This window comes from Solanum verrucosum, unplaced genomic scaffold (assembly GCF_900185275.1).
Source record: "Solanum verrucosum unplaced genomic scaffold, falcon-dt-bn FXZP01000278.1, whole genome shotgun sequence".
NCBI classification, from domain to species: Eukaryota; Viridiplantae; Streptophyta; class Magnoliopsida; order Solanales; family Solanaceae; genus Solanum; species Solanum verrucosum.
Window position 1 is genome coordinate 6,064,801 of NW_026020332.1, and position 12,705 is coordinate 6,077,505.

The following is a 12,705-nucleotide window of genomic DNA, read 5'->3' on the forward strand; positions in this document are numbered from 1 at the left end:
AATAATTTTTAAATAAAAAATAAGGGGGATATACTTTTTGATTTTTGATTTTTTAAAAGTAATTTAAACTTATTTTAAATTATTTTTTATTCTGTCAAACACTTTCAAAATTTAAAAATAAGTTTGATCAACTTTTATGTCAATCGAAACAAACTCTTTTATCTTTGACTACAAATGTTTTTGAATATTCTTTATATATATATAATTACATAAATCACATACTTTTATGGAAAAATTATAATTTATTCCTTAAAAGTTTATAATTACAGAAATTCCTCAAACAAATACAATAATATAAGCGCTGATACATTAATCTGATGCGCGAGATATATTAATCATTAAGAAAGATACATTACATTTTATACATGATACACTAATCTGATGTGCGAAATACACCAATCTGATGGGCGAAAATGAAGGATTTTAGAAATTTGTAAAACTTATAGGGGATAATGGTAATAAGTAAACTAAAATGTGAAATTTCTATAATTTTTCCTTAATTATTAGATATTGAGATTTATATTACACTTCTTATTTAGTTTTTACGAAAAAGGGTCAAAATTGCCTCCTAACTATATGAAATAGATCATTTATACCCTTCGTTACATTTTGGATAAAAAAATGCCCATGTTGTTATCCTAAGAGACCACAAATACCCTCAAGAGTTAACACCCCAAATTTTTGTTGACGTGGCAAGTCATGTGGGACTAATCCTTCCACCTAAACGTTGCCAACTAGGATTCACTACAAAAGAACTAGACCTTTAGCGGCAACAACAGTCGGTACAAAAGCCCAGAAAATCGTCACTAAAAGTTTTTAACATTAAATTCTAATTTTGTGTTTTTTTCTTCATTATTTTTAAAAAAACAAATATGATATCGATTAAGTAGGAGTTTGAAGACACTATATGTTTTATTTTTATGTCATATGTAAATGTATAAAATGTACAATGATGCATTATATATATATAGTAGGAGATTTGAATCGAGAAGTAATTTTGATTATTTTTCGTAATAATATTGGATGTTTTTAATATGGATATTGCAAGTTATTTATTTTAGAAAATTAGGTCACAATCGAAAATTAATTATCATATTTTTTTATTGAAAAAATAGGTTTTACTAGCGAATGATTGTTGGAGCCTTAGTCGCCACTAAAAATCACTCATAACCTTTAGTGGCAATATTTTGGGATTTTGTGGCGACTTTGTCGCCACTAAAAGTCAAGTTCTTTTGTAGTGAATCTTAGTTGACAATGCTTAGGTGGAGGGATTAGTCACATGTGGCTTGCCACGTCACTAAAAAATTGGGGTGTTAACTCTTGAGAGTATTTGTGGTCTCCTGGGATAACTGCGGGGGTATTTTTGATCCCAAAATGTAATTGAGGGTATAAGTGGTCTATTTCGCATAGTTCATAAATAATTTTGACCCTTTTCCGTAGTTTTTATTATAAAATATGTAACTCTTATATATATGCATTCCCTGTAAATCCTCTCCACCCTACACACAACACTAGAAAAGAGAAAGAAAAAAACCATCTTCTTTGCTCTGTTTCTCTATCACCCTTATTGTAACAACAACAAGGGAGGAGGAGAAATTAGAAAATCTTCTCCATTTTTTCTCAAATCTAGAAGCTCCATTTAGGCAAATATAGCCAAATGGCAGCTTCTACCTATCTCAATCGCTTTTCAATCAAAAAATTACCCGTTACTACCGTCCCCGTCCCTCTCGTTATCCATGGCTTAGTTGGCTTCTTTTTGTTGTACATAATTTTCGATTGGGGAAGAAAATTTTTAAATTTCTTATCCCAATCTCAAAAATCCAAATCAGAAAAAGGCAACCATAATACATCCCATAATGTGCCTTATTTGTTAGTTGATGGAAGTTTATGCAGAGATGAAGTAGAAAACATAATGGGTAAATTGGGAATTTTTTGTAACCCAGAAGGTGATAAACTTTATCACGAGAGGTTCGATTCGGACAATTTTCGCGATTTGTTTGGAGATGAAGAAGAAGATAATAATGATAGTAATATTATGCAGGAATTAGGAGAAGCATTTGATGTATTTGATGAGAACAGAGATGGTTTCATTGATGAAATGGAATTGCAGAAAGTATTGTGTGCACTTGGATTTAAGGAAGCTGCAGAATTGGAGAATTGCAGGAAGATGATCTTGGCATTTGATGAAAATGGAGATGGGAAGATCGATTTTGAGGAATTTGTAGAAATGATCTAATAATTTTTTTTTGTTAATAGCAGCAAATTCATAAGCTATTTTAATGTGAGTTTATTGTTTTTGCTAGACAAGAAAATTATTATTACTATTATATTACTATAAATACAAACTACTCATCCTATTCTTTTGTTGGATATTTTTTTTTTCTTCTTCTTCCTACATATTTTCATCAAAAATTTGTTCTAGACACATCTTTATTATGTTAGTGTTATTATTCTTATTTTGTCATCATTGATGTTTGTTAGTATGGCTTTCTAGAAAATCCGGTTGGAGCACTGGTCCGTGCGTGATCAAAATTTAATCAAAGCTTCAATATGGATTTCAAATACTGAATAGAAAATAAAAAAAGATATGACTTTTTAGTAGAGTTTGCATTGCTTTTAGTCTGAGATACTTTTATATGAATAAATTATTTATTACTGAATATATTATATTGATCATATTAATTGATCAATTATCTCATAATAAATTATTGAAATATAATTTTATTACTGAATATATTATATTGATCATATTAATTGATCAATTACCTCGTAATAAATTATTGAAATATAATTTATCACTAAGGTGATGTAGAATTGTAGATAGAATTATGGTACCTAAAATAAACTAATGATAACTGTATAGTTGTATAATATATTAATATTCGGTAAAATGAAACTTGGTTGAATATTCAAAGTTAGATTTTATCAAATTACTTGATAACTAAAGTCCACACATAAAATTTTTGTTTCTATTAATAATAATTAAAAAAAGGGTACAATGATGTGGAATAATATTGAGGAAATTATCATCTTAGAAATTAGAAGGCTATTTGTAATCACTATATACACATAGAGTTGTCAAAAAGAGTCACCCAAGCCTCGCGGGACAAGGAATTTGAAGGGCTAGGGTTGGCCAATCCTTCATTTGGAAGGACTTGAAAATGCTTAACTCAACCCAATTCTAGAAGCGCTGAGGGCTAGGGCGGGCTAGCCCTTTTTTTTTTTTTTTTCTTTTCAAACTTATAATTCTATAATATCAAGAAAATGAGAAACAATGGTGTTGTTTCAATAACACTAGCAAAAAATCTAGTGTAATTAGCATGTATCTCGCATACTAGATACGTGAGCGAGATAAGAGAGTGACAACCAAGATGGGAGGGAGGCGGGGGTGCGAGATTTGTCTGTGTATCATAGATATATGCGAATCTACTTGGATAGAGTGTATCTAGAACAAATTAACCTAATTTTGAGTCCATATATTTCGAGATACATGTATCTGGACGTACCAAAGTCTGGTAAGATTCATAATATTACAACATAGCGTGTATTTAAGTAATTAAATTATATACTAGTGAGATTATTGTAGTTACACTTAAATAAAAAAAATTGGCCCATGGACCGACCCCGACCCGATCATGATCAAGCCTCAAGGGGGCAAGAACTTATATGGATCGGGCTTATAAGTCCTAATTTTGAATGAACTTGAAAAATCATATCACAACCCTACCCCAATAACAGGTTGGGTTGGGGCCATAGGTTAAGCCCGTTTTGACAACTCTATATACGCATTACGAATATAAAAATTTATTTCATGACTTAGAGTTGTTAATAGCATTATTCAACTCTCGAAATTTATGATGGTTATAGTTTGTAGAAGTGTTTTGACAAATACCATATATAAAGATATCAACTTATAAAATAAAAGTACTTGTTAAATAAATAAAGATAAAGATTCATAAACAATGAATGTCAATTAAAGATGGTAGATTAATTAATAAAAATTTACTATTAACAATATTTTAAGAAATATGTACATACAATGAATCAAGATTTCGCGTATGGTTATGACTTATGTGAATGTTTAGAAATTCTGAAATTAATTATATACTTCAGGCATACATAAATAGATTCATGTTTGTTACAAGATCATATATGTATAATTATAGTATTATTTTAAGATATATCATGATAAAGTTTCAATGGGATATTGTTATAGACCATAATGTTAAATGATGTTAACTTATGCATTTGATAAAATAAGTTATCAATGTTACAATATATGTAAGAGAGATTGCTATTATATAATAGAGTTGTTTTATGCGTACATATCCTTAAATATCAGTGTTATGGGGTTATTGAGCTAAGTAGATTACTATTCATTTTTTAAATTAATATATACCTGCCTCAATTAATGTAAAATCTATAATTAATACTTAATGTAGAATAAATCACGTGTTAGATTGTTTACTTGATAAATATACTAAATCTGAATTTTTATAAATTTATTTTCCCTTCATCTATGGGAGGTAATACCACAAAATTTATTATAATTTCATCACCGACAATGTAGTGATTTAAGATAAGTGCAAATGAGTAAAGATCGATTTACGTTTTCGCTAATAATTTTTGTCAGATACATTTTTATGATAAATTCTATGTGTTATTATCATACTTAAGATTGTGATATGTATATTAAATTTATGTGATAGTAAAAATATTTATGATTGATGTTTATGTTTACACGTGAATGAAAAGAACACAATAATAAAAATTAAAATGATTAATGATTAATTGCGCGACTTATGTTATGTAACTAAAAATACCAAAATTTGATGATTCAAAGAAATTAAATTTATCGATTGATTGAGTATATTCCATATATGGTTATTATGAAAGTTTTTTTAAAAAAACTTACTCATTTGATGTAATTGATGTTTACTTTTGAATCACATAATATTTCTACGTATACTTTCATTATATAACCACTTTTTTCATTCATTATTGAGATTGTTTGTGTGAATGACAAATGGAAAGAAACGAAAATTTGCACAAAATTCTTTACAAAAAAACTTGGCGCACCTCATCGACTAAGCAGAAGAAATTTTTTGTGCTTATATAAAAAAATATTTCTTTAAGTTCTTTAAAAATTGTGAAAAAAGCGTGTGCTGAATAGTTCGATTTTTGCTTTATGAAATAGCAAGTCAAGAGAGTAGTTTGAAAGAATAATTTGAATTAAAAGAGTTCAAAATCTTATAGTAATTTTTAATTTTATCGTAACATTAACTTTAACACTTTAAAATTATATTATCTATAATTAACGATTAGATGTATATTAAGAAAAAATATTATATATATATATATATAAAGAAGTCATAACAATCATTAGACGTCGTATTTTTTTAAACGAGATCCTTGGTAACGCGACATAAAAACTCCTTACTCTTATTTAGTATTTCGAATGAATTCTTATTTCTATTTATTTTATTAAATTTTAATACAGAATAAACTTAAACTTAAACTAAACTGAATTACATGAAGCAAAATTTACTCTGTTGACCTGTGTCGGATCAAGGAAGACGTTCTTCAAGACAAAAATACGGTACAAAAAGAATCATTTAAGGTTCTTATCATTCTTAAATAGTTCACCACTTCAATGCTTTATGTCGAGTCACTCTTCCTGAAAAGTACTTGAAAATGATTTTAGTTTACTCTGTTGACCTGTGTCACAATCAGGGAAAGACGTCCTTCAAGACAGAACATACAGTACATAAGGAATCATCTATGGATCTTGTCATTCTGAAATAGTTCGCCAATTCAGTGTTTTTATTTGCTGAGTCAATCTTCCTAAAGAAGACTTGAAAATGATTTTTCGAACATGGTTCAGATCACTGTGAAGATAAAAATACCAAATTCACATTTTAAAATCTCTCTTTGTGTTTTGCTCAATCACGTCAATCTCTTTATGATTAACAATATTATAATTCAACCTTTTAGCTCTTAAATTTAATTTTTTTTTTCAATCCCCTTTTTCTATTATTATTTCACAATAAAACATGACCAAATATTCCGAAGAAAAGGTGGAAAAACAGAGAGATATTTATATAGGAGGGAAGAAGGACGTGGCCCCGTTAGATATAAGAAAAGGAGGCCTTACTATTTCGGGTCAAAACCCTAGCAGCTATAAATCAACACCCGCTCCGTAATTTCTCTCTTCTGTTTGCTCGTCACATAGTTCTTACCAGAAGATTTTGGTTCAGGTATCTTCAGTTATGGTTTCTGCAAATTCTCCTATGATGTTATCTATGTATAGATTTTCATATCTTGTTTTCCTTTGTTAAATTCAGTTTTAGAATTAATTGGGAACTCAGAATGGTTATTTGTAGTTTGAATTTTGATGTTGTTATTGTAGTTTCATAAATCTTTGATTTTAATCCTATTCCATGGAGTTTAGCGTCGACTTTGATTTCAGATCTATGTTTCTTTTCGGATCCGTCTTCTTTGTTTTTACCCTTTCTAGGGATTAAACTTTAATTTGTGTTTTAACTTTTTTTTTTTGTGTGTTTAGTACAATTAAACAACAAAAAAGGATTTTTCTAGAATTGACAGTGTCCTTGATCTGGAGTTCGTGAATTGGTCAATTGTGTATGAAATAAAGAACAAGAAAAAAGAAGGATCTTTTTAGAATTGACAGTGTTTTGGATCTGGAGTTCGTGAATTGGTCAATTGTGTATGAAAAAAGAGAACAACAAAAAAAATGGATTTTTTTTTAGAACTGACAGTGTCCTTGATCTGGTGTTTGTGAATTGGTCAATTGTGTATAGGCTCAGACCACATGTGATACCGGCTTGTATCTTGCGTTTCCACTGTGTACAAGGAATTTATAATGTTAAGTCTGATAAGGAAATGCTTACACATCCAATTTTAATGTTTTGTTGCTGTCAGAATCTCTTCATTTTTTTCCATCTAGAAGCCGTGGATCTATTTTCACTTAGGGGATTCAGTTTTTTGGGATTAAATCCACTATTTTAGCACTTTTTTTAAAAATAAAAATAATTAATAGTAAAAGATTGGGCAGGCTAGTGGCAGTTCCCAAAATTAGAGGGAAAAAAATAACAGAAGCTAAAAATATAATGCTCTGAACAAGGTTCGAACCCTGAATGCAAGGGACAATTTGAAAGGCAATTACCACTGCGCTACACTTTGTATCTTGTTCAGGGGGTTCAAAACTAATATATGTACATAAATACGAAAAATTTACCGTTATATATATGGTGTAATTTTTTGCTGAGGGGTTCGGGCGAACCCCTCCCCCCCATAGATCCTCCCCTTAGATCCGCCCCTTTCTAGAAGAACTCTAGAAATTTTGGAATCCTGCTAATGTATGTCGAACACATTGTATCATGGCTACATTATGAGTATTTGAGGAAATATGACATGAAATTGGATGAAAGTTCATTGAATGTATCTCTTTTCTAAGAAGGGTGAATGTATCTCCAAGTTTCAACTTCAATCTATTCTAGTTTCTTAGTTTGGACAGGAACAAGGTTGTGGGAGATGCGTACTTCTGCTGATGGAAAACTATTTTCTATCTGACATATTAGAAATTTTAGTAGGTGGATTTGTTCTTCATGGATTTATGACTTTTGTTTGCAATTTTTCGATGATAAACAGTATTTAGTCCATATTTTGCAATGGCTGGTCGACGGGATAGCTATGGGAAGCGGTCTCATTCTCAGTCAGATTATAGTGAAAACGGGGGAAATAAAAGGAGAAATACTAGAAATGATAAGGATCCTTTCTCTATTGGCCCTGATGATACAGTATATCGGTACTTGTGTCCAGTAAAGAAGATTGGCAGCATCATAGGTAAAGGTGGGGAGATTGTTAAACAATTAAGGGTGGATACGAAATCAAAAATTAGAATTGGAGAGACAGTACCTGACTGTGATGAACGTGTTGTCACCATCTACAGCTCAAGTGAAGAAACAAACGAGTTTGATGGCACTGAAGATCGTGTTTGTCCAGCTCAGGATGCTCTTTTCAGAGTATATGATAAAATTATCAGTGATGACACTACTGATGAGAACTCTGAGGAAGCATCTCAGGTTACTGTTAAGCTTCTAGTACCTTCAGATCAGATTGGATGTATTATTGGGAAAGGGGGACAGATAGTTCAGGACATTCGAAGTGAAACTGGTGCTCAGATTCGTATTTTGAAAGATAAGCATTTGCCTGCATGTGCATTGAGCTCAGACGAACTTGTGCAGGTAATACAGCATCACCTTCCTATCTATCCACTTGTGTTACTTCTGCAACATCTAACTTGTAACTTTATTTCAATAATTTTGTTAATTAGTAAGTTTGATCAAGTGCTCGTTTTTCATGCTTGAACTTGCGGGCTGTCACATTTCAGCCTAATGACTTTGGGTATCTTCTTTTACAACTTGGTTGACGGTCTTATAGAATTTAAACAGATTGACCATGCTGCACTTCTGTTTTCACACCACCTCTTGAAATTTATTATTTATGGTCCACATTGCATAATTATACACACACATGGATGGTTCAGTTTCTTTAGTTATAAATGTATGGCCAATTTTCTTGATATTCGTTGGTCTATCAAGTTGGGACTCAATTTTTTTTTATCTCATTGCGCTTATCAGTAGTTGTAATTTGCTCTTGTAGTTTCTTGGCCTTCGATTTCTGGTACTACCTGTTGTTTCTTGTACCGCAATTATTGTATTGTTTTGTTGTAGTTTTTGTTCTGATGCTATCGGTTGTTTTTATTATTATCTGTTTCTTGTACTTCCATTACTCCTTTTTGGGACTGCTTTGGACTATTTTATGTTAAGCTGAGGGTTTATCGAAAAACAGCCTCTCTACCTATGAGGTAGGGGTAAGGTCCGCATACACCACCCTACTTTGTGGGACTACACTGGGTATGCTGTTGCTTAGTAATGTGGAATTACAAATAAATTTGGCTGAATTAACGTCACTGTTCATCTGATCGCTGGTTACTTGGTTTTAGATATCTGGTGAAGTTGCTGTAGTAAGGAAGGCTCTCTTTGAAGTTGCAACTCGTCTTCACAATAATCCATCCCGTACCCAACACATTCTAGCCTCCGATGCACCAACTATCTACTCCTCGCGCAGTTCACTTATTGGTTCTGCTGGTGGTGCTCCAATAGTGGGAATAGCTCCTTTAGTGGGGCCATATGGGGGCTACAAAGGGGAGAGTGGTGACTGGTCAAGGTCTTTCTACTCTGCTCCAAGGGATGAATCAGCTTCAAAGGAATTTTCTCTTCGTTTAGTGTGTCCTACTGCAAATATCGGAGGTGTTATTGGCAAAGGTGGTGTCATAATAAACCAAATTAGACAAGAGTCTGGTGCAGTCATCAAGGTTAATAGTTCTAATGCTGAAGGTGACAATTGTGTGATTTCTATTTCTGCAAAAGAGGTAAGTATTTTCTATTTAAATGAATGTTTATTGGAATATGCAACTTGAGGATTTTTGTTCTCTCAGTAAAGATGCGGTTTTATGCTTTGTCTAGTTTTTTGAGGACACATATTCTCCCACAATTGAAGCAGCACTACGCTTGCAACCAAAGTGTCGTGAGGAAGTGGAACGGGATTCAGGTCTTATATCAGTCACCACAAGGTTGCTGGTTCCAGCATCTCGAATTGGCTGTCTTATTGGGAAAGGAGGATCCATAATTAATGAGATGAGGAAAATCACGAAAGCTAATATTCGCATTCTCTCGAAGGAAGATCTTCCAAAGGTTGCATCTGATGATGATGAGATGGTACAGGTAATTATTCATTGTTAATAGTAATTGGGTACACTGTGTATGTCAAAGTTCTTACTCAATTGATCAAAAGGGGAAGAAGGTCAGTTTTTTTCTCAGTAACTTTTTCCCTCCCTCTTTAGAAATCTGGCTACTGGAGTATGAATATACAATATGAGTGAGGGTCTCTGATGTAGATGTTGACATCTTTGAAAGCCATAAGCTGCTTTTGCCTTTGGATCCATATCTGTTCTTGATTAGTTTTTGGGGAGGGAGTGTGCATGAATGGAACTATTGTTTCATAGGGTTTGCCCTTTTCCCTATTCCTGTGCCATACTCACTGTTCCCCAAAATAAATCCTCCAAAGAGGGAAAAAAGAATGCTGATGAAAACATATTTTGTGTAGTTGTTCCTTTTCTTTCTTGTTATTCCTGTTTACTTATACTATCATACTTGGTCTCCATGTTTTTCTAAAACTGATTTAGGAATTTCTTTCATGCTCTTATATTTATCATTATACGTGTTATTTTGCTTTGAAGAAGTGACTTGAAAGACCACTTTTCTTAACTGAAACCAATTATATACTTCCAACATTCATCAGATATCAGGAGATCCTGATGCTTCAAAGGATGCACTCATGCAAGTAACATCACGTTTAAGGGCTAATCTTTTTGAAAAAGAGGGACCTATGTCTTCCTTTGTGCCAGTTCTCCCCTACCTCCCCATGTCAACAGATTCAGATACCTTGAAATACGAACACAGAGATACTAGGAGACATGGACGTGAACATTCCTACTCAGCTGGTTATGGTGGTACTAGTGATCTTCCACATGCTGATGGTTTTGGAAGTTATGGTACTCTCCAGGTAATGCTTTGTTTCATTGGTTAGGACAACGGAGCTTTTGGAAGTTGCAGTGCTCTCCAGAAGTTTTGGGATTTGTTTGTTTCGGGTTCTTTCTACAACTTTTTGTGGAATGTCTATGTGCGGCTTTCCTTATTAATTTCTAATTCTGTTTGCAGAGTAGTAGCAGTGTAGGATATGGGGCATATGAAGGATATTCCCCTGCTTATCCAAAAGAAGGATATTCCCATGGGCGTTCCAGTGGATCCGGGTGAGTCTCTTGCCTTCCTTTCACCAGTCTTGGGTAGGTTTGGTGTCCTAGGGCAATACTGTGATCAATGTTGCCCATGATTTTCTTGAAAGAAAAACAAGAATGAGCCCGTAGTTTCATATTAGGTTCTTGCCTGTTTATGTCTGAACTCTGATCTAACAACATTCTGGTTGGAACTTGTCACTGGTGATTTTTGTTCTGCCCATTTGTTGCAGAGGATTTCTTACTTAGCGCTACTTTCAACTGCATTAAAGAAGTCAAAATTGCTTCCCCAATTTTTATTCATTGTTAAGTTTATGTTAACAGGTCATCAAGGCAAAACTCTGCCCCCCGGAGAAAAAGTTATGGTTACTAGAGCTTGTAATAGGACCACAGGTAGCTCTTGAATTATGGTTCTATTGCATTGCATCTTTCGTTTAGTTTGCTGGTTTTATATACCTAGCCCCGCTCATGCAGAACTTCTAAACATTTTGGTATGATGACCTTAACCTATCTTCCAATTATGAAACTAATGGTATTCTTTTCCCTTTGTTTCCTTTCCCTCGCTACAAACAGCCGAGATATCTGAAGCCTGAAGCCTGCCTACTGTCACCTTTGATGAAGCCTCATTGCCTAAACCAGATGACCAGATGAATGAGGACATCAAAAATCATTGCCTACCTTGATGTTTTCCTTAGCAGGATCATATCCGAAGGTTTTACCTACTATCGAAATTTGCCATGCCCTGACACCATATACTTCCAAGCTCAAACTTTTGTGCTTCCAAGAACCTGTGTAGCCGGCGGCCTCATCCTTTCTCCCCTTTGATAGTTGTACAATAGATGAATTCAACTCTTAAATCTCGGCCTGTGTCCTGAAGTCGTGTTTTCCGTTTATTGTTATTTGTATGAATCTACCGCTAGTTGGACTTGTCTATTAGATGCTCTAGATGATGCAGATTTGCAAGTGTCTTTCTGGTTTTGATTATGATACCTTTCAAAATATCTTTAAAAGTATTGCTATGTTACTAGAAAGCCTACTACATGTTTCTTCATTATGCGATAATATTCCATCATGATTTCTGAATATCCTTTGCTATTTTATTGGCAAAAGTTCTTGCTAAAAGTAGATTGCTCTTTTGAAGAGGATATAGTAGCTATGGAATGTGCATACAGCTTAAGCTACAGGGGATGCCTACAGTTTTCTGTAGACACTGGATCTTCTATGCAGAGATCTGTGTGGTTTAGTAGTGCTAGATGTATGAGTATATGCCAAAATGCAGTGATATAATTTTCACTGCCTTTCACTGTGACTACTACATGTTTCTTCGTTATGCGATAATATTCCATCATGATTTCTGAATATCATTTGCCATTTTATTGGCAAAAGTTCTTGCTAAAAGTAGATTGCTCTTTTGAAGAGGATATAGTGGCTATGGAATGTGCATACAGCTTAAGCTACAGTGATACCTACAGTTTTCTATAGACACTGGATCTTCTATGCAGTGATCTGTGTGGTTTAGTAGTGCTAGATGTATGAGTATGCCAAAATGCAGTGATATAATTTTCATGCCTTTCACTGTGGAATCTGATAGCTTTTTGGGAAGTATTGGTTGGAATTAAATTGAAGCAGGTAAAAATCGCATGGTAAGTCTCATATTCTTATCATAAAGTGCTTACTTTTGTTGTAAGATTCACCTATCAAAACAAAAAAAACATATGTGATATGATTTGCCTGCAAGCTCTGATATTTTAACTCAGCATGTTTAGCAGAATTTATACCTATATACAAAAAAAGGTATTTGTATCGTCTGTGTTTGTTTGATCAGA

The 12,705-nt window shown here is 33.1% G+C and overlaps 2 protein-coding genes across 2 annotated transcripts; both read left to right on the plus strand.

The window, feature by feature from the left end:
- Positions 1-1,657: 1,657 nt before the first annotated feature.
- LOC125836186 (probable calcium-binding protein CML46) lies at positions 1,658-2,369 on the plus strand. The gene has a single exon (XM_049515291.1). It carries the CDS (start codon positions 1,658-1,660, stop codon positions 2,234-2,236), a length of 579 nt encoding a protein of 192 aa, XP_049371248.1. The 3' UTR covers positions 2,237-2,369.
- A 3,767-nt stretch (positions 2,370-6,136) lies between these two features.
- LOC125836161 (KH domain-containing protein HEN4) lies at positions 6,137-11,930 on the plus strand. The gene is made up of 8 exons (XM_049515261.1): positions 6,137-6,257; positions 7,672-8,267; positions 9,029-9,457; positions 9,552-9,809; positions 10,387-10,650; positions 10,806-10,897; positions 11,204-11,272; positions 11,453-11,930. Exons 2-7 carry the CDS (start codon positions 7,692-7,694, stop codon positions 11,250-11,252), a joined length of 1,668 nt encoding a protein of 555 aa, XP_049371218.1. The 5' UTR covers positions 6,137-6,257; positions 7,672-7,691; the 3' UTR covers positions 11,253-11,272; positions 11,453-11,930.
- The last annotated feature ends 775 nt before the right edge of the window (positions 11,931-12,705 follow it).

What these genes read in the sequence shown, in the direction of transcription:
- LOC125836186 (XM_049515291.1), top strand. Translation starts at nt 1,658, where the DNA reads ATGGCAGCTTCTACCTATCTCAATCGCTTTTCAATCAAAAAATTACCC.
- LOC125836161 (XM_049515261.1), top strand. Translation starts at nt 7,692, where the DNA reads ATGGCTGGTCGACGGGATAGCTATGGGAAGCGGTCTCATTCTCAGTCA. An exon ending in GCTCAGACGAACTTGTGCAG is followed by an intron (nt 8,268 to 9,028) that starts GTAATACAGCAT and finishes ACTTGGTTTTAG; the next exon opens with ATATCTGGTGAAGTTGCTGT. An exon ending in GGGCGTTCCAGTGGATCCGG is followed by an intron (nt 10,898 to 11,203) that starts GTGAGTCTCTTG and finishes TTATGTTAACAG; the next exon opens with GTCATCAAGGCAAAACTCTG.